The sequence below is a fragment of the Pygoscelis adeliae genome, unplaced genomic scaffold (assembly GCF_000699105.1).
Source record: "Pygoscelis adeliae isolate BGI_AS28 unplaced genomic scaffold, ASM69910v1 Scaffold53, whole genome shotgun sequence".
Classification (NCBI taxonomy): Eukaryota; Metazoa; Chordata; class Aves; order Sphenisciformes; family Spheniscidae; genus Pygoscelis; species Pygoscelis adeliae.
Window position 1 is genome coordinate 763,717 of NW_008824468.1, and position 22,369 is coordinate 786,085.

General features: G+C 43.6%; 1 protein-coding gene across 1 annotated transcript in view; it reads right to left on the minus strand.

Moving 5' to 3' along the window:
• The window catches only part of PRDX4 (peroxiredoxin 4), a 91,488-nt gene that overhangs the window by 9,462 nt on the left and 59,657 nt on the right, over positions 1-22,369 (minus strand). Inside the window, exons 2-3 of the mRNA XM_009321154.1 lie at positions 17,356-17,378; positions 439-444 (exon numbers count right to left, since the gene is read on the minus strand). Of these exons, the coding sequence (XP_009319429.1) occupies positions 439-444; positions 17,356-17,378 (29 nt within the window). The remainder of the gene's footprint in view (positions 1-438; positions 445-17,355; positions 17,379-22,369) is intronic.

Here is a 22,369-nt window from a genome sequence, read left to right on the forward strand (position 1 = left end):
AGCTGCCTCCTGCCTGTCCCCTTTTTAAGCCCCGGAGGAAATGGTAAATTCCGTCCATCTCTAGAGAAAAAGAGAAAAGAAAAACACGTGTATGTGGAGAGAGAGCGTGTGTGTAGTCCAGCGTGTGTGATTGCAGAAGGAAACTCTCTGCCAATATGCGAGATTTCCCGCCTGGTATCTCTCTTATCTGTGGCAGCGTGGCTTCTGTGGGCATTTCATCACTCACGGTCGTACCAACCTATGCCAACTGCAGCTTGTATGTTCTGGCCTAATGAACAGACGAAATGTAAAAGAGCGTACTGCCTCAGGTCTGAAATCTTGAATTGCTGCCAGCTGGGCAGCAACTCGTGAGTGAGCTCCACGCGGTGCACGTGGGGGCTGCGTTAAGAGTGTGGTTAAACAGAAATGAGGCCACTAAGTGCCTTTTAATTCCAGATGTCTTGGTCCCAAGTTTGCCTTGTGAGAGGTCATTTTGCTCAGTGGTGAGTAGGTTGTGGTTCGTATCTCAAAATACTTATGTATTTGTCACGCGTAAGCATAGCTAGAAGGTAATTCAGCAGCGCCTTCGATAGCAAGCAAGATTCTGAAGACAGTAAGTAGGCTGTGACAGGCAGCAGGCAAGGCTTTGCAGCACAATGACTGGTCGAACTAGGTTATGCTAGGCATATCTGTTTGACTGGGACAGTTCGAGTCATCTGGCAAGTAGATCAGTTAAATTGTAACCAGGATCCTTAAAAATTAAGATGCGAGAGGACTGAAGCTATCCCTCATCAAAAGTGGGGACACCGTTGACCTTTTGTGCTTGGAGCACTGTGGATGCCATCCTCTGGGAAAACTGGTGGTTCAGTAAAAAGGTTACCCCAGACTGACAAAGTCAGGCTCTTAGAGAGGAACACCTGCATCGCATCCTGTCTCTGCAGATGATTTGTGATAAGTGTACCTTCAAGGTGGTACAGTACCTACACCAGAATGCACAGTACAATTTCTCCCTTTTAAAAATTACAAAGAACAGGCACATAAAGAGCAGAGCAAAAAGAAAATGCTGAGAGCTGTTTTCAAAGAACACAGGCTCTGTAAAAGAAGGCAGGGATTAGCAAAGCAACTATCATTAGATGTTGTGTCTTGAACAAATGTTACTATTTTTCTGGCCTTCCTACAACAGAACCCACCCTTTAAAAAGATATTTCATAAAATTAAATTCATGGAAGTGGGAGAAATACAACCTTGCAGGCATGCTTGCACTTCTTAACCGGTGATTTTAGTGTTCCTTTCTCCCGAAGCTCTGACTCCTCGCCAGAAAGAACTCCTTTCCTTCCCAACTCTTGTGCTTGCCTTTCAGTTCCAGTCTAGGTTCTACAAGTTAGGGATCATGCTTGTAAAATGCCATTCATACTGTTACTGTCACAGTAATAATCTTACTCGGGCATTGTTGCCCACCTGAAGGGACTGAAGATTACTGAGGATCAGAAGGGTAAGGCTCTGGAACAGCCCTCTGGTGGGTATGGAGGCAAAATATCTACATAGCTATCGGGCTCGATCAGTGCGTGTGAAATTATAAAAAATTGTATTAAATGTCTGCCCCCAGGAGAAATGGACTTGACGGCACATGCGATCCCCTTGTCCTGTTTTTTCACTGTGAGGTGATGCTGGCCAGTCTCTTCTTATACCTCCTAAAATGTTGGAAGCAGGATAAAATCCGATCTTTTCATTGCTGCTGTTTAAGTTTGACTTTCCTCCTCTGCCAAGGGCATGTCATTAAAGGGAGGATGAACAAAAGCCGTTTGCTCACGTTAAGCACTCTGGCCCTGGTGGAAAAAAGCACTTCAAAAATCTTTGGACTCCCACTGATTTCAGGTTCAGGCGTGCCTTACATTTAAGCTTGCTAAAATGTGTTGATAGATTACTGTCTTACACGATCCAGCTCTAGTAGTACTGACTTAATATGAGGCTTTCCTAAACCGCACTGCTTGTAAGGAAGGTGACAGTCATGGCCTCCGTGAGTTCACAGGGAAAGTTATTTTGGTTGTCCCTGCTCTTCTCCTTTTGCTGGTGTTTTGAACCATAGGAAATGGTAGTGATTTGAAAAGTAGTCGTATAGCAAAGTTGAAAAAAATGAGAGATTGAGAGGTATGCACTTTGCATAATGCTGACATCCCTCAATTGAAAGGTTTTCTCAAATGCCTATAAATGAGAGAGAAAACCAGTAAAATCAATGCAGTAAAAATAGAAAGGAATCAGACCTCTTGTGAGCGGAGAAAATGCCGAAGGACAAAACCAGGTTTTATCTGCAGAATATAATGTTAGTTAAATAGCGCTAATTTGAGGTTCATATGTGATTAAGTATATATAGACATGGAACAGAGTTCAAAAGAGCAACAAGAAAGACTTTCTGGCTGCTGCTGTACTGTCAAGACTTCACAAGTGATTAAAAAATGACAAATTTTGTAAATGAAATCCAAAATGAGATCTAAATATATAGCACTCTTCAGTGTCCAAACAGATAACATGGGCAGGCTTCTTTCTTCATCCAGTGTTGAAATACTTGAACCGAATACTGATTTTTGTGTTTAAATTGATGAAATTAAGTTACGCTGTTAATATGTAATAAGAGAAACACTGTGCTACATTCATCCAGTTGTACAGCTCTTCTGCAGTTGGTAGGATTTACGACGTGCAAAGGGAAAACTCTTAAATCCTTCCTTCCCTCCACTGCATTACGGGCTGTGTTCCTGCATTAAGGCCCACGAGGATGGTTCAGTTTTGGCAAAGGGCTTGATTGTGGCAGGGTGCCATTGCCACGGTGGCCCTAAAGTTACGGAAGCAGGGACTGATTTAGGCTACTAAAGCCATTTAGAAATGGTTATGGAGGTTCTGTCTGTTCTCGCTTGTAGTAATAAAATACCTCACTATCATTTAAATGACCTAATATAAAAATATCTCGGAAAAATTAGCATGGTATATTGTAGCAAGATGCCTGTCACCATTTCCTGGAACAGATGGAGCAGATGTTGAATATCGCGCTGGTGAAACTAGCAGTTGGGTTTATCCTCCTCATGGCTTACGGGGACATTTTAACAAATATATTGCATTGCTTGTCATGCATGACAGAAAATCTATAGTGTAGAAAACTTTGCTGGAGGAAGGAGGGTAGAAAGCATCTGTTTTGTAAGTGGTATTGGATCAGAATGACCATAATTAAGATTACCAATTAGAGAAGTCTTCTCCTTTTTGGCTCTTGGTAAGGCTAGACTGGTGGGGTCAGCTGTGTGTGCGCTGACTGCAAACGGTCCTTGAAGAAAAAGTGTATCGGGCTGACAAGTGCTGGGTGCTGCCATTTGCTTCGATGGGAACTTCATCCTGACTTCTAGCTGCTGCTAATATAGCTGAAGCAGTATGGTAAGTTAAATATAAACAGAAACTTCTTACAATCTGCCACTTGGTAGTGTAGAGGTATAATAGGGATATTTATTCCTGTAACCTACCTTTGGGGAATATGCTAGTGTTTGGAGATGAATTTATATTTTTCCTCTGCAAACACACCTGCCATAGAAAAGTTCTGCTCCGTTTCTTTCCCTTTCTCCTCCAGCCGGCTCTGCTTCTTGCGGAAGCAGAAGTGCCAGAAACCCTGTGGGGCCTGTGTGATAGGAACAGGACCGAGCATGTTATTAATGTGTTTGGCTGAGCATGGCAAAAAAGGGCGATCAATACTACTGGTCACTGGGCGATGGGGGAGTACGGTTCCTAAAGCACCACCCGTTCCAAGCTGTCTTCTGCCTGTGTAAGTGCTGACAGAATCTACAGGATTGTGAATATAAACAAATATTGTGAAACCACCTTCTTGACCTAATAAATAATGTAGTCCTTGTGGGGCCCTGTCAGTTTTCCTTTCGCTGGCACCTGGGGGATGGGTTACAAGTGTGTTTATGCTCTATCCCATTTTTTCTTCCATTGACAAGAAGACTTTCAAAGAAAGTGCCTAAAATGTCTCCTTGCATTAGCACAATTTTTGGACAGTTGCACTGATAAGTGAGGACAGAGAAAGCCAACGCTGAACAACACCTGTTAGATGTATTCTAGTCCAAGGCAGTGGAGTATGAAGGATAGTTGAAGTACTGCACCTGAAAAACCACTCTGGACGTCTGGACCTGCCCTTGGCAGCGTGCTGCCGACGTGCCCTGAGACCGTCGCAGCTAGGAGCTTACTAGCCAAAATAACCTAGCTAGCTTCCCCTGGCGCTGCTGACCGAGAGAGGCCCTTGCCCACAGAGCAATAACCCCACTGTGTCAAGTGTCGTGGTCTCCGTCAGTGCCATTCGCAGGGGTTCGCAGGCTCCTGCCCTCGGGGCCCCACCCTTGGTTCTGCCTTCTTGGGTCTGACCTGAGGCTAGCGCGCTCTGGCCTAAGTCTCTAGTTCACTCAGCCTTTGGGAAAAGGTGGAAAATTTGTCACCTCAGCTCAGACAAAAAGCAAAGCTGCCTTCTGCCCTCGCAGGTGCCTGCCACCACAGCCTCATGGGTGGAAAGAGACCCTGCACCGACCCAAATTCATACCCCCTCAGACCAGAAAAGAGACAGATGTCGCTGATGGTTATTGGTGATGCCTGGTTATGCCTCTTCTGTGGGTAGTCACTAAAGCCTTGCTTAAGCTTATGGGTGTGCTAGCTGCCTTGCCTTTGGGCTAAGTGGGGGAAAATGAAATGTTAAGCTGTCATCGAAAAAGTAGACACTACTGCCTGAAGCATGGGTGATCACATCAAGATCTGTGGAGGAGAGGAGGCTGCATTCCTATGGTACTGGGATAATGCGGTCTTAAAAAATTCCCAGCTCCTCTCCTTACGCCTGCCTGCCTGCTTCTCTCCTGTCTTCTCTTGAAAAGCAGCTTTTTGTATTATCTATTTTTTACCACTGTTCCATATCTAAATTTGCCTTTCTCTTCTGTTTGGACTTGTGAAAGAGAAAAATGCCTTTTGACCAGAAATAGTTATGCGCCTTAATGTGTTAGTCGCTTTTACATTGCTCACTAGGTGGCAGTAAGATGCTGTTATACCGGTTAAAAAAATTTAAGTCGTGTATTCTCCAAGTGCCTGGAATTTCCTAAAATCTGAGGATCTGGTATCAGAAGAGCTTTTTTAGGTTTTTGGTTTTTTTTTTTTTCTTTTTTTTTCTTTTTTTTTTTCTAAAATACAAAGTCCACGGGTATAATTCATGCAAGATGAAATCTTTATTCAATACTTATAAACAACCCCAGTTCCTGTGAACTTGTTACAACAATAAATGTAATCAACCTTGTATAATTTTTCAGTAGGAAGTTTTCTTGATTATGCCTCTGAGAGGGAAGATGCCTCCTTTTAAGTCCCTTAAAAAGGAGGACAAAATAAGAACACCCCATCCCCCCCTAAAACTCGTGGAGAAAGAGGTGGAAATTTGTAACAGAAGATAAGTTTTGACCTGGTCACTATGGACTACTGAAATCAATGTTGGATTTTTGTTTCTGCTTGCTTTTTTGCTAGCTACACACAGTTTTCTGGGAGTTTAAACAGCAGTCCAGAAAACTATCATCTCTACTTGAACTAAGCTGAGTGGGGTGCACAGGCCCTCGTTCTTCTTTGCTGCTTCAGAAATCTCTGTGCTCCATTTAGAATTGCTGTAAATAAATGAAGACTCTACCATTTTTTATGGTAACATTCACATCCGTTCCAACTCAGTTTTGCATACATTTCAGAGATTCAACTACTTCAGCCTTTCCGCTTGGTCTAATGCAGGGACCTAGAGGTTTCCTTGCAAAGCAAAATTTCTTAGTCATTGGAAGTGAAATAGATCTAACATTTGTGTTTCCCAGACCATAGGTATATGTCTTGAATCTCCTTCAGTTACCTCATATTTTCTCCACAATCTAATTTAGCATTTAATTTGTGTTGGTAGTGAACTGTACACTGATTTAGGTCAATACTAACATAACCCCTACTTGTGTCAAAGCTCCTTCTCTGCTTTGGGTCGTCAACTTTCCAAGGGGCCTTGGGAAGCCATGCCCCTGTGCAAGAGCCAATATTTGATCTACCACATCTAAACTTGAAATCGAGTGCTGTTATTTTCCCATAATTAAAGGGAAAAAAGCCTATAGTTTCCAGCTAGGAGTTTTATTTATTACTCTTGCTTACTTTCTCTTCAGAAGGGCGTTATTCTTACAAGTTTAGAAAAGTTTGCAAGTTTACAAACTCCTAAGTGGAAGCATAGGGATTTCAAGGTACTATATGCGTTCAAGATACTACACTTAAAGTATATTACCTACGTGCAAAGCATGTATATGTTTATGCCCTACAATCTCATTCACCATTACACAATCAAATAATGGAGGAAAATGTTTAGAAGATACTAATACTTGCTACGGTTGTGCGCAGCTGATTTTCTTGTATCTGCTGCTCTCGAGGCCTAAAATAAAGCATGGTATGGAACTCACGTACTTAAATGACAATAAAGGAGTAAAAACCAAAATGCTGTAACAGTTTTCTTCAGTATGGAGTCTAAAGTGGTAAAAAAGGCTGGGGGTTGATTCGTGCCATCGGGTAATCTGAAAATAAAATAGCCATTCTGCATCGTACTGCTGAGCCCGTGCACAGCTTCTGGTCTTGCTGAGGGCTCCTCCCTGTGCGGTTCGAGGCAGCAGAGCCTGTCCCTGGACGTGGGGACGGGTGGGTCTGAGCTGCTCTGGAGCTGAAGCCATCCTGTCAAAATTTGTGTCATCTCTGCCGTTCACTGGGTGGGAGGCGCTGCTAAATAATTCCCCCAATTTTTAAAAAGATTATAAAACTTTTATAAAACAAAAATATTTTATAAAAAAAGATTATTAAAAAAAAATTCCAAGATATTGAAGACGGTAAGCATTGCTAAGATAAATAAAATAATGTGTCGACCTGCTGCACAGCTAGCTGTTACATAGAATTATTCCTCAGGCCTACGCTTTGAAATAGTTGTTATGAAAAGTTGGCTGAGTGAGCTGAAGTTCCCAGTTAAGAAAGCTGATAACACAGAATAGTTTGTGGGGCAGAGTTCCTTTCTTAGACCTGGGTGTTGATTTCTGAGATAAGATTTCTGCCAGATGGTATTTTTAATGGAAATGAAACAAGCAGCGCTTAAAAAAAAAAAGGAAAAGTCGGGTTCCGTATCTCCTGATCATCCTGTAGGAAAACAGTCTTCAAGGTCATTTGCAAGATTTGCTGCCATTTCACAGAGGGCTGCTGACATGATTCTTTTTGTCCTGGTGAGTCTGCAGCCACGTTACCAACAGACTGGAGCCTTTTGCTGTTTAGCAAGGAATAATTCATTTTAAAAACACCTCATTAAAAATGCCTGACATCATCTTTTTGGTGATTTCATTTATATTACCCATAAGGTCGGTTTACTTAGTGGAAAACCATGGATACAGCCAGAAACAGCTGTGGCAAGTTGGCATCGATACTGAACACGCTTGGCTGTGCCACGGGCGTTGTGCAGTGTTTTTCCCCAGGCAGTACGCCTTGCACATCGCCTGCTCGCTGCGCCTGGCGCCTGGGCATGTTGGAATAGGTCACTGTAGGCAACCGCTGTTTATACTTACCGAATTTTTTGTTAAGGGTCGGTGAGCTCATTATAATCCCACGCTGCTTCATGCTTCAGCGCATCCATGCTCCCATCTCGGTGCTCCTGGGCGCTTCTGATAACGGCAGGAGAGCCGCTGCGGGGTTGCTATTGCGGGAGGGAGGGACAAGACTATCACCAGCAACCCAGGATATGTCCTTCCTCACCAAGGTTTTTTTTTTGGAAAAATTACAAATAAAGAGCAAGCAGAAGGCTCCAGATGACAGAACATATAGCCCGGTCAGTAAATGTGCTAAATCCTTCTGCACCCACTCAAAGAAAACGTGAGTCCGCCCTGTCTGTAGCTACAGGGGCTGGCTGTTTTTTGGAAGCTGTAAAGATTTTGCTTTTAGCCTGAATGTCTCTGATGCGAAGCCTGCTGTTGGTGACAGCGGTGCTCCCACAACCGAAGTGTGCGAGCTTTGCTGGGCAGCAGTGATCTGCTTCTTGGCAGACCAGCGGGGGAAGTCTGTCCCCTTTCCTCACCCCAGTGGCACATAACAGCCCCAAGCCTGGAAGAAAGGAAATGGTGAGCCCCATGCCTTGAGCTTTTGTGCAGTGTTGCCAAATCCAGATGCTAAAAGGTTGGGAGATGGGAAGCAGTAATGGTAATAGACTTAGAGGTCTTTGGACCTGTCTGGTTCCTTGTGTGCACGTAGGGTTCACATGTCTGGGCTTCCATGGAGACCCAAAACTGTTGTTTGTTTTAAATGAAAGATGGATTTTCATGTAATTGTGAGACTTTTGAAGGAGGGACTTTGGGAAAATAAGCAAATATTGTGATGCTCCTGAAGAACTGTGCTCAGCCTTTGGGCAGCTGAAGGGAGAAGAGCCTGGAGGAGTCTCCTCCTTTTGTCATGGGTCAGATTTGGTCTTGGCTCTTACGCAAGGCGGCTGTAAGGGCAGAGTGCACAGGGGGTCCGTGCAGCCGCTTAGCCTCTGCTGTGCCTGCAGGCTTGTCTTGCCGTGGGCTGGCTGAGGGAGAGGCCAGCAGCTCCCTCCACCCTCCCTTCCCCAGCAGGCAACTGCTGCTGGGAGGTGGAGCAGGGTCAGGGCTGTTTTGAGGCCAGTTGGAGAAAAGGGGATTACAGGCATCACCTGGAGGAGTCTGGCGTTAGCCTGCTTCCGCGCTGCCCAATGGACCCCACTGCCCTGGTTAAATACCTCAAAATAGCTTGGCCAGGCCTGGGTTTGGAGGAATGTCATCTCTGAAAGGTTGACTCAGGCGCCCGAGGGAATTAGCGTGGAATAAAGACTTGAGGAAGCTGAACTGAGTCTGGGCATCAGCAATGTATCAGGAGACACAAATATTGCTAAAATACTATATTAAATGAACGTCAGTGGAAAAAATGAAACAGTGAAGCATGGAGAGCTGGAAACATTGCTATGGTTGTTAGGTTTTAATTAGTTGGAAACTGTTCATTCAAACTCTGCTTCTGTGCAGTGACTGTCCTAATGTGGTTGGGTTTGGGATCTAACGCTGCTGGATTTCCCTTTCTTTATGAGTGCTAAGTACTGAAATATTCATTATACATGTGTTCTCCTGGCTTCTGGAGTGCTGTGGAGGGAGATTTTTTGTACGCTAAATTTTGCAGTAAATGATACCAGTTACTGCCTAGTGGTACTTACTGTAGCCCCAGTGACGTAACTTGTCCTGTCCAAAAGACGTTTCATCTGAAATGAAATGTTTGAGGGTGTTTCACAACAGGAAAGTAGTGCCACCTTACCTGGTTCACCTTTCAATTTTAAACATACCGCGAAGCTCAAAGCATGTGTTTTCACAATGCTCCATGAGCTCATGTGCCTGTCTTTATGTACACACACAGACACATATGCGTGTCAGTGAGATTTAATTATTTTTCTTCCATTGGAAGGTTTTACCTCTTCAGTGGAGAATACTCCATTAATATTAACACACTTCATAATATCTGTTTTCAGAGACAGGAACATTTTTAATCCCCAGTCTTGCTTCACATGAGTGGATACAGATCTACCTGTTAACTGGAGCATTGGTATCTTGAATTATAATGGCATATTTTTGGACATCACTGTGTGGTCTGTTTTCCGATTTCTTGTCTGGAAGTCTTTATCTTTGCTATCTTATCTGTCTGATGCCTTCTGGAAACAATTTTCCCTTTACACCACTTCATAAACTTCTGCGTACACTAGACTGGAGGTTCTGGACCATTTCTTACATTTTGTAATGAATTTTCTGATTGAATTCTTTTACAGATAGCACCTCATACATGCAAAGCAGCGCCTAAGATCCTGGTGGATTTTTTACTGATGGTATGTATAAAGCTTTAAGAACTTGTGACGTGTTCTGAAAAGCTAAGTTGCCACTGAAACTTGCACATTTATATTTTTCAAGGCATTGAATGAAACATCTGGAAAGGGGTAAGAATAAGATACAAGCTCATTAACATAAAAATAAGTAAAATGAGAAAGAACCGAGTATGTTTGCATAGTTAAATTTTATTTGGAATAACCACAACAATTTGGAATAACTGCCAGCTCTGTTGACAAATAGCTGGATGTTATTAGAGGAATTCTGTCACCGGCATTAATTTAATTAATGTCTCAGGCTTTAGATGAGTAGCCATAACACTAAGACGATTAACCGAGAATCATAAAGGGAAGGGCCAGTATGGTTGTGTGGGTTCAAAATCTTCATCACTGGGCAACCCATATGAATTGTAAATTGGGCTTTTGTTAACCCTTCTTAAAAGACAGCTCTATCGTGTGATGTTCATCAGGGGTGGCTGAACACGGGGGAGAAAAGCAGGGGCCTCACCCCTACCCTCACCCCTATGAAAGCAGATCCCCGGCCCTCCGGGTGAGCTCCAGAAGGGCCTCAGTTCACAAGGGAGGTGCAGCCTGGCTGCAGGAGAGGTCTGGCTGCTGAGGGGAAGGTCATTCTGCAAGGGGGTGTTTAGGGCATTAAAGGAGTGGGAGCAATCCACGGAACGGAGCAGCTGAAGAAAAAAAAAAAATAGGAGTGTTAGTGGGGAAAGCGTTGTGATGGGGAGGGAGACTGCTGTTGTAAGCAGCATGAGTGACTGCTTGTTGAAGCCACTAAACAGGGAATCCCCAGGAGACGAAACGGTGCTTGGCGTCATTCAGAAGAGCAAGCGGAGCCTCGTTTGCATGGTTAGGGCTGGAGGGACTTTTGGTCATTGCAACCGCAGCGTACTCTGATTTGGCCAACTTTCAGTAGCGGAGCAGGAGCACCCCCACCCCCCCTTCCCCCCAAATCCACTGTACTAAAGGACCACAGAAAGGGAAAATGGCAACTTGACACCAATCTTTAAAAAGGGCTTTGGAAAGATGTCAATGTGCCTTTTGTTGAGAGAAATCGTGTCTGAGAGAAATCCGCTGCTGTTTGTCTGAAGCACTGACATGTGTGTGGATTAGGGTGATTTGGTTGGTACGGTGTACTCAGATTTTCCAAAAGCTTTTGATAAGCTCCTCAGTTGGAAGTTCATAAAGAAGCCAAACTGTAGCAGGATGAAAGGAAAGATCCCCTTTGGAACTGACGTGAGGGGTAGGAATAGATGGTCAGGTATGTCAGTGGCAGATAACAAGCGGAATGCCACAGGGTTCCGCACTAATATCTGTGATGTCTGGCGTATTCATAAGTGGTCTGGAAAATGTGCTAAATAGTGACGTGCTGGATGTTTCTTTAAGTGACTTATTCAGGATAGAAAAAATAAAAATCTACTTTTAAAAACGTGGAAGAATCTCACGATACCTAGTGGCATTGCAGTAAAATGGCACCCGCATTCGGTGCCAATAAACACAAAATAATGCACATGGGAAAAAATAAACCCGACTGTACGATGCTGAAGATGGGCTTTAAACTACCTCTTACCACTCAGGGAAGAGAGCTCAGAGTGGCTGTCAGTAGTTCTAAGAAATGTTGGCTGAGGGCAGAGCAATGCTCAAAAAAGGAAATAGATTGTCAGAAATTGCTAGGGAAGACACAGAAAACAAAATAATCATTTTGCTGTGCATTCACCTCTTGATTACTGCGTGCCGTTCTGGTCTCCCTGTCTAAGAAAAGGTATAGCAGAGCCCGAAAGGGACAGAGAAACCTGACAAGTGTTTTCAGGAATAGAGAACGGCTTCTGAATTGAGATTGATTAAATAGACTCTTTAGACGGGAAAAGAGAAGGTAGAAGGGCATGTCATAGTGGTGTTTAAAATCATGAGTGGCATGGAGAAAATAAGTAGCAAATGATTATTTGCATTTCTCCCAGAACAAGAACAAGGGACATCAGGTGGAATTACCGGCTAGTGTAAGCAAACAACAGCAAACAACTCGGTCCTTGTGGTGTGTGATTAAACCGGAACCAGTCTCACAGTATCTGCTGGGTGTCAAGAGGTTAGACGGGCTCAAAACCGATCAGACGAATTAATGGGAAAAAAAATCCATCAGGGGCTATTAGGCAGCAAGATGACATTCCTGCCTGAGGAACTGCCTCCGTGGCAGGCTGCTGGATGCGGGGAGGAGAGAGTGGAGAAAATGCCTGCATGGTTATCCCTTTTTAAAGTTGTTTCCCTTGGTATCTGCTGCTGGCTCCTGTCAGCGGCGGGATACTGGACTAAATGGACCTTTGGTCTGATCCGATACAATTCTTCTGCGTAATGTTTTTATGAGGAATCAGTCTGGGAGAAAGGCACATAAAATACCCCAGAGACCCACAGGGTCCTGAGGCTTGATCTCTACCTAAAGAATTTAGACCTAGCCCGGATGTCTATTTGGAGTCTTGGAAGAGAAAGTGAGCAGAAGGGTGCATTGGTCCAGCCACCTGAGGAGGGGAGAGCCCTGAGGACTACTGTAATGAACCAGAGAGACACCCATGTTTTTGGGTATTGAATTCCGTTCCTTGTGGGATGAGGAAGTAAAATGAGTAACGGTGCTGCACCTTGCACCTTATCCTGTGGTAAATCTTGGTGGGATGAAAAGACTCACTTGGGAAAGGCAAAGTGTGTTGAGTAATGCATGATACATGGCTTTCCTCATCCTGTAATTCAATGTTTTGTAGTTCTCTGAAGAGCTACTGCTCCGCCTTTTGCATTGTACAGTTTATTGTTCTGCTTTCTGAGCTTGTGTATAACACAGATCTGCAGGAGCAAGCTAATATATTGCCATTGGTTAGAGAATGCCACTTTAAAACAGTGACAAAATTACTCTATAGCTAAAAGTGCAACCATGAGAACTATTTTGGTATGAGGATAATGTCGAGCTGGAGTTAAATTGAATGTCTGTTTCTTCAGGGAGGGTAAATTTAATCAGGTGCTCAAAATCAAATTAAGGTGGAAATCAGTTTGGAAAAACACAAGAATTACAATCCAGCTAATGACCTGAGGTAATACTGTCAAGAAATTTGCTTTCACATTGTAACGTGAAAAATGGTTTCTCTAAGAGGGAGCTGCTTGTAGCTCGTGATTGCCCAGGGTAGTTCAGAGCCCAGTATTTCCTTGAGAGAACAATTACAATGTGCCGCCCTTGCACCGTTTACTTCCCCTCCGTTATAGTGATACCAACAGTTATTATACTGTGATCAAGCCTGTCAGTGTTTCTCTCGTAGCGTTATTTTCTAACTTGGCCGTTAAGCTGAAAATGTTTTCCCAGCCTAGCCTGAAACAGCCCCTGCGCTGGTGGCCCATGAGTGATCCAGAAGTGTCATATCTTCTGCAGAAACACAGGCTCTCCTATGGCATGAGTCCTTGTAAGAAACATCTCTACATCTGGGAATAGAAAATGGATCCTGCATTTGGCTGCAACCTTGCTGCAGAGAGGGAATTGGATTTTAATGTACACATTATTCTGATTAATGTAGGTGAATAGAGGGGCTTTATTCGGTGCGGTTGGAAGGGGCAAGGTCTTCCCCTGCCGATTTCCTTCCTGTACAAAGGGAAGACTTTGAAGGAGCTGTGGCTCAAAGGTACTGCTGCTGTTCTCATCCCCGAAGGTGTTCCCTTCTGGCATAAATTTGTCTCTCTTATTGACGGAGAATTTGGAGATGGTGGCCAGAAGCTGTGGCCACGATTCAGTAGGAAGGGGAAAAGCGCTGCTCTGATATTACCTGGAATTGCATTTGACTTAAACCAGCATGGTGCCTTGATCTTCTGTGACCTTTACCCATCAGGAGTTATTAGCTAATTGAATTCAGAAGGTAACTCCTTAACTGTTCTCAAACTAAATTAACTTGCTTCAAGGGACCAACTTATGTTTGTATTTCCACAGAGATAATGAGTTTAGGCTTCAACTGAAACCTTGCCAGATAATAAGGAAAAAATAAATCAATGACCTCACTCTTATCTGGTCTTAACAGGCAGGCTTTGCTTTGCTAAAAGTGACCCTGAAATGGTCTGAATTGATTCACACAAATACTGAGCCCCATGTCCTGCTAAGCAGAGCCGTCCTGGGGAACGCTTTGCTCCGCGAGGAGATCTAATCCGAACATCAGCAAAGGTGCAAGTGTTTGAAACGCAGCTTTTCTTAGAGTCAAAACAAATGCTTCTGAGAAATTCAAATGAGCAGTAAGATAAAGAGTTAAGGAGGAAATTAACTTCAATACTAATTAGAGGAAAAAAACCCCATTCTCACACTTGTGCCTGGGACTGAACAATCTCCATAGGCATATACTTCTCTGATTCTCCATAGACATATGCTTCTCTGATTATTTAATTATCTGGCATTGTTAAATAAGAAATGCTTTTCAGATGTTGAAGGGAGATTGTTGCCTGGTGAGAACTGGTGTAGCTGTGTTGGTGGAGATCTTTCCTTTGGTGCCTTGATTAATGGAAGAAGTAGACAGCTCGGCAATGTGCCCCTCCAGCAGTGTGTACCTCCTTACTCTCTGTATGGATCTCTCAAATGAAGGCTTAAATCTTCAGCTAATAAATGTGATTAATAATAATTTAACAGAATAGATGAGGCAATCTATTCAAGTACACAGAGGTAGGAGGCAGGGGTTTTTACCTACTGGTAAAGAATCTGTAAAACCTACTCTTAAAGCCCAAATAAAAAGATTGAAATTTTATAGTAGCAATAGCAGTAGTACTCGCAGCAACCATTTTGGTCTAATAAGAGATGTGACATTTTAGGGAGAGATGGCATCTTTTATTAAATCAGTTGATACAGGTTTTATAGTAGCACTGCTTCTTTTAATGTTGAACTTTATAGGAAAAAGTGCCCCTAGGCAGAACTCAGGCCTTTCTGCTACAAGACAGGTAAATACTGATATTCTACCCAGAGAGAGACTTTTTCAGTGCTTTCCAGTGATTGATGAATAAAATTGGAACTGCTTCAAGAAGGGGGCATCTGTATCCAAGTGTAGCCACTTTGCAGGCACTACAAAATTGGGAGCAGTGGTTGATACATCAGATGGTTGCACTGCTTTACCTCAACAGGTTGGAGAAATGAGCTGACAGGAACCACATGAAATTCAGCAAAGGGAAAGGCCAAATCCTGCCCCTGGAGAGGAATAATCTCAGGCACCAGTACACGTTGGCTGGAAAGAAGGTTTGCGCTAAAGGACCTAGGGGTCCTGGTGGACACCAAGTTGAACATGAGCCAGCAATGTGCCCTTGCAGGAAAGAAGGCCAATAGTGTCCTGGGCTGCATTAGACAAAGTATTGCCAGCAAGTTGAGGGAGGTGATCCTTCCCCTCTACTCCATGCTGGTGAGACACATGTGGAGTGCTGGGTCCAGCTCTGGGCTCCCCAGTACAAGAGAGACATGGACATACTGGAGAGAGTCCAGTGAAGGGCCATGAAGATGATTAAGGGGCTGGAGCACCTGACATATGAAGAGAGGCTAGGAGAGCTGGGTATGCTCAGCCTAGAGAAGAGAAGGCTCAGGGTGGAACTCATCAATGTGTCTAAAAACCTGATGGGGGGCGTAAAAAAGATGGAGCCAGACTTTTCTCATTGGTGCCCAGTGACAGAATGAGAGGCACAAACTGAAATACAGGAAATTCCACTTAAACATATGAATAATTTTTATTTTAAATTTTTTTACTGTGAGGGTAATTCAGCACTGGCACAGGTTTCCCAGAGAGGTTGTGGAGTTTCCATCCTTGGAGATATTCAAAACCTGGCTGGACACGGCCCTGAGCAACTGTCTCTTGCTGACCCTGCTCTGTGCACAGGGTTGGACTGGATGATCTGCCTTCCAGCCTCAACCAATCTATGATTTTGTGAACCTGGAATACATTTTTATTCAGTGGTTAGGACCTTCTTATGGTAACAGGAGCAGAGAACAGAGCCCATGTGTCCTGTAGGGATAGTTGAGGAAGATTCCAAAAAGGGTTTCTCTCTATTGAATCAAACTGGGTTCCTTGAGATCCTTAGCTTTTTGCCCTTTTCCTGAAAAACCAAAGTCCCATGCAGCTTTCAGACAACTTTCCTCCTGGGAACTGGCTGTGATTCCAGATTTATCAACCTGCCACCCATGCAAACTGTGAAACATTGGCCTTCGGCCATAAGTTACTTGCATTCAGAGCAATCTTCATTTGTGACAGAGTTTTGTAAATACTAATGCCAGCTTTCCATATCTTTTAAGATCATAGAATCATATAGGTTGGAAAAGACCTTTAAGATCATCAGGTCCAACTGTTAACCTAACACTGCCAAGTCCACCACTAAACCATGTCCCTAAGCACCACATCTACACGTCTTTTAAATACCTCCAGGGATGGGGACTCAACCACTTCCCTGGGCAGCCTGTTCCAATGTTTGACAAAACTTTTGGTGAAGAAATTTTTCCTAATATCCAATCTAAGCCTCCCCTGGCGCAACTTGCGGCCATTTCCTCTTGTCCTATCGCTAGTTACTTGGGAGAAGAGACCAACACCCACCTCGCTACAACTTCCTTTCAGGTAGTTGTAGAGAGCGATGAGGTCTCCGCTCAGCCTCCTTTTCTCCAGGCTAAACAACCCCAGTTCCTTCAGCTGCTCCTCATAAAACTTGTTCTCCAGATGTCACAAGGGAGGCAGCAAAACCTTTCTAGCCTCTCTTATCAGTGCTCATTAGGAAAATTCCTTCTTGGCCAATGTGAAATCCAGTGACTGTCTCTTGGTGGTGCATCACCCGATTGTCACTGTCCTCTTGGTGCGGGGGGAAGAAGCTCAGACTAATCTGTCCTGTCCTGGGCCTAAAGCAGGATGGTGGCTTCCCACTGGAGTGCCTGTGCGATCATCCTTTGCCCTGGGTGTACCCAGCTTCTGTTGTGTCCCTAAACCCTGTGGGCTGATTTATCCTCAAGTGGCCCTGGTAACGCCGCCTGCAAATGGCAGAAGCAGTGAGGCATGCGAACAGACTAATGCCGAGGTTTGTAAATCCTGGTGGGAGCCCAGGTTTGAGGTAGTCCCTGTCTGCTCAGCACTGTGTGGGCATGCTCAAGGACTGAACTTTAAACACCAGAGGAGCTTTAAGGCTGAAAATGCAGGTGCCTATAGACAGGTATGTAGCACTAGACAGTGAGTGTGTGAGTGAGACCCTCACTCTTTAGTGTTTGAGGCTCTCAGTATTGGGCTGAAGTGCCAACAGGGGTCAGTAGATGATAGCTAATTTCCACCTAATCCCACCACAGATAGGTTTGTTTTTTTTTCCCCCAAGGGAAATATCTGCCTGTCCTGTTCTGCAAGTGCAGAAATGCCCGAGCCAGTGATTGTCACATTTGCTGCAGATAGGGAGCTGTTAAAGTAGTTTGAGCAGCATGTTTCACCTCACCTGGCTGAGGTGCAGTGCTGTACTGTTGTGGTTGCATTGTTTTTTGGGAGCTGATAGGTGTTGCGCTGGCTTGGGTGTGCTGACTTAGCAGTTTTGGCACTGTGCTCTGGAGCACCAGCAGTGTGGCCAAAAGGATAAATGAACCTATTAGGGAGGTGGTTTGATCTAAGCGTAAAATTAATTCATTCTAACAATATCATGGGATAAAGTAACATGGACAGAACACTCCCATAAAATAAATCAGGTATGGAAATTAAATATCATGACTCTAAGACAGAAGCTGAAAACGTTCTATCTAATGTGTTTTATTTTTCAAGTAGTTGTGGTGGAAATTTTTCTTTTGAAATGGACACATTTTTGAAAATCTTGTGATTAAAGAAATTAAATTAAAATATGATCTGCCCTACTTAAAATCTTTTTATCTTTATATATTTTGTTTCTGTAGAAATTAAGATTAAAAGAAATGTAAGATAAAAAAGTAGATGTTTGAAAAGCTGCTTTGGGTCGTTGTCTTCAAGTTGTTGCCATAGCTCCAAGCGACAACTTGAAGACCTTTATATAGTCATGAGTGCTGTAGGAGTGTGAGAATTGAGGCTTGAACTTTAGGGGAATTGTAGGAGATTTCCTGCCAAGAAAAGTGAAAGCTCGAGTCCCTGTACCTGGTGGAGGTCCAGTCAGAGACCACACAGAATGCAACATGCTGACATATATAATTAAAAAAAAATCAAAACCATATTCACGGTTAAGAAGTTTGTAAGAAATTGGCTGCTATTTGATTCTAAATTTGATTAAATAGATAATTTTATCAAAGAGTCAAAGCTGATCTATTCAGCTGGATAACATCTCCACACAGAAGCAGAATATTTATCTAATACGTGATCCACAACCACAACTCTGATTGTAAAGTTTTCGTCTTAGTTTTAAGTTGTTTTGTGGTAACCAAACGCTTCCTTTCCTTTCCTTTCCTTTCCTTTCCGTTCCTTTCCTTTCCTTTCCGTTCCTTTCCTTTCCTTTCCGTTCCTTTCCTTTCCTTTCCGTTCCTTTCCTTTCCTTTCCGTTCCTTTCCTTTCCTTTCCTTCCCTTCCCTTCCCTTCCCTTCCCTTCCCTTCCCTTCCCTTCCCTTCCCTTCCCTTCCCTTCCCTTCCCTTCCCTTCCCTTCCCTTCCCTTCCTTTCCCTGTAAGCTGTTGCCCTGCCTGTGTAATACAGTCAATACAGTCCCCTCAACAACCAGGACTCCATCAATTTTATCAATGGTCATCAACTATCAGCAATTACAGATGGCAATTCCCCAGTCTCAGGACAGTTAAAAATACATGAGTCATTTCGGGTGTTAAGGCGTTTCCTTCCCGCATGAAGCTTATGTGAGCTCACAGATGTGCACACTTAGACCGCAAACACAAACATATCTGGTCTCCTTCTCATTTCAGGTCCTGAAACTAAAAAAGATTGAATTATCCCAAATAGTAGGACCGAATGTCAAAACATATGAAAAAGGAAAGTCTGGATTCCTGTGGCTCTGGGCTTTGTGTCTGGGTCCTCTGCAGCCTACTAAGGTGTGAGTGCTCAGTGAAGCTTTTCCCACACTTGAGATATTCATAACCACTTGCTTTCTCTCTCTCATGTGCAATCTGGTTTCTAAAGAGGTGGGAGTTTGTTCGACAGCCTTTCCCTCACAGGCAGCATTAATGAGGTCTTTCTCCTCCACCCACACCCTATTTTCCGGAAACGTGTAGGAACTTAATGACTTTAAGACTTCTTCTTCCTTGTCTTATTAGATCAAAATTGGTCAACAGGCTCACAAAAGGTTAAGGAAGAGACACCCAAACAAAAAACAAATTGCATGGATGCAGACACCAAGATCCTTGTTTTCTTAAGAAACGTTAGCATTTTAGATTTCACTCTTAAAATGAGAACTTGGTCAACATGGTCACAAATGGTAAAGTAAGACATAGCCCATTGATCCAGAAATTCCATGTCTCTATACACCAAGATCCTTGTTTTCTTAAGAAACGTTAGCATTTTAGATTTCACTCTTAAAATGAGAACCAAAGCTGACTGAAGGAACGTCTGGAAAGAAAGAATGCTTTTCTGCTCACGCGGTTCTTCAGACCTGGGGACCTTCAGGACAGGTCAGTGGCTGAAGAAGTCTGGCTGCTGGTGTCAAGATCTCCTCTCCCACGCTTGATCAGTCTGGGCAAGTCTGAACATCACCCTGTCCCTGCTGACCTGCTGACCCACGGCAGGGCTTCACGGGTTTCCTCTCACATTTGCAATCTTTGCCAACTCTCCCTTGCTCTAGATTTCCTGGTGGTCTTGGGTTTAATGTCTGCCAGCGTATCCACTCTGAGCTGAGGGAGGACATCATTAACATGTGTCGATGTGGAAAAATGTTCTTCTAATTTAGTCCTTTGACAAAATATTCAGAGTTTTACTTTCCTCAGCAGCTTGCTTGCAACGATCCTTCTTTCCCCCCCTTCCTGCTCCCAAGTATCAAAAGCCTGAATAGATGAAACCACTTGTGAAAGAGCTGGTATCCAAATAGGTAGGTGAAAAAGACTTCCATAATTGCTGCTGGTATCAAGCTTCTTCCCTTGGATGCTTTAAACTGGGCCATCCTTTATTCTTCCTCTTCGAGCTGCTGAGTTTCCAAGTGCAGGTGTTCTGTGCTGGGAATAACTCACCGCTTACAATCACACACCAGAGCTATAATCACTTACCGCTTGCCTAGACGGGTTCTGGGTGCTCTTTCAGCCACAGCGGTGTCTTATCGCTGGTGCCTGATGAGTCTTTTGCGGGTACCTTCAACACTGTCCCCTAAAATACTTGCTAGCAATCCTCGGCTTCCTCTTGTCCTTGCCCCAGAGCCTTGCCCAGCTGCTGGGGCTGGCAGGAGGAAAAAGTCCAGTATGGCTCCCAGCAAACCACTGGCCAAAGTGGCAGCCCCAAAGTCGGAGCAGTCTGGTGTCCCAACAGGGGTTCTCCTTCTATATAACCGCATGCTTAGAGTAACAGCAGCTGGAAATTTTATCAGGGGGTTTAGAGGGATGTATGTTCTGGAAACAGCTGTGCTCATGCAGGTCGTTACTGTGGTGTGGGAAGTCTCAGAGCTTGGGCTCCAAGGTTTCATTTTGCTTAAAAATAATTGAAATGAAATGAAATGCATAGTGCTTAAAATATTTTCTCTGGACTTTTTCCTTTTCGTGGGGGAAATGAAAAACTAGATTTTAAATTCTAAAACAGAAAGGATGTTTCTTTTCAGAATTACCTGAAGATGTGATTTTGGACCTGTTTCGTCCCAGAATCAAGACTTCTTGTCTGGTAATTCCTACCAGCTCCTTGTACTATGTAAAGCAGGGACTGTTAGCTTGAAGGCAGCAGGTGATTACAGATGCTTTAAGATTTAGCTTTCAGCCATACTGTTGGAAAAAAAGCACAGATAGTCTTACAGGTTGTTAGACTTTAGGTGGTATAGTGTAACATCAAAATGACATCACAGCAGCTACCTACAACTTACTGAAGACGGAAAACACCAATTTAATGTGGAGTCATTACTCATAATTATGTTCAAATTCTGCTTTAATAATGTTGTCCATATTTGCAATACTGTAAACGTGAAAATGAATTTGGCTGAAAGAGTGCCAGTGTGAAGAGGCATATAATTTTGTTTTTGTTTGTGCTGTACTCTGCATAATTACTGTAATTATGCATATTAGGCTGTTCTGTGTAATGGCAGCAGAAGGTAGATAATTTTGTCAATAACTGGCTGTAGCAGCTTATATACATTTTGCACCATCCACAGAAGTGCTTTGAAGATCATTTAATACTGCTGATTTGCCCGTTATAGGTCAGAAATAATTGCTGGTGTTTCCAGAATGTCTATCTGGAAAAGCTGTCTTCCAGAAAAAATCAGGTGCTACTAAAGAAATCAGAACTTTGTGTCTGAGAAAACAGAGCAAAAAAAAGGGCGCACATTTTCAAAGAGGGTAAAATATTTAATTAGGTGATAGGACTACTATCAGTATAATATGACAAGGAGCTGCAGCAGCTTTGAAATCCTTAGAGGTGTATTTCAGTTCAGACTATACTTTGCACAAGAAATTACAAATATGCTCAATGCCATTTACTTCTTTTTCAACAGAACAAGTTTAGATCAAGATACTTTAACGAACTGACAGGAAAACTTAATTTTAAAATGAGACTAAGCAGAAGCACATTGAAAATAGAGAAAACAAATCGGGGAGGGAATGCAGGTGGGAAAACCGGAGTCAGGCAGGGTGAGGTAAGCATGGGGTGAGATGCTACCTGGGTAAAGTCAGAGATTCAAAGGAAAGATGGTATTTAGGAAATGGTTCCTTCAAACATTCAGGAAAAATACTTAAAAGTTGCCTTTTCCGATGTATGAGATAATTGTTGGTAGTGGTATTATGTTAACTGGAGCCCTCAGCCATTTTCTGAGAGTATTTTGCACACAGCAATGGGGGCCGTGGCACCGAGGCCAGCTCTCCTGCAGCTCTGTGGCCACCCAGTTGCAACGGGTGAGCCTTTCTCAGCACCGAAAAATCTGGCACGGTGGTCCTGGGGAGCCAGCCCTATCCCTCTATTTGAGGCGGAGGTTTCTGGGTGGTGGTCTGCAGACGCTGTGATCTGGGAGAGCCTGGTGCATGGATCTGTACGCTGGTCCCATGCCCTCCGTGAGCAGCGACCTGCTGGCAATAGCCATTTTCACAGCTGCGTTGCTATCCCTCGGCGTGATGGAAATTGCACAAGGCTTTATTTTTCTGCTGAAAGAAACATGGGTGGATGGGTAGTGACTCATTTGTCAGAAAAGTTTGGAAACTAGTCACTGAAAGCAAATGTGGAGTTGTCTGGGGAGATGAGCAGGGCACAGGGTATAAAGCTATCGTGATTCACTTCTGTATGTTATGCTCCGCGAACTCGTCAAATTAGGACTCAGTTCTGTGGGAAGGGACGCCTGAGTGACACTGCTGGTTAGATGCGTTAAAAATGCCCTC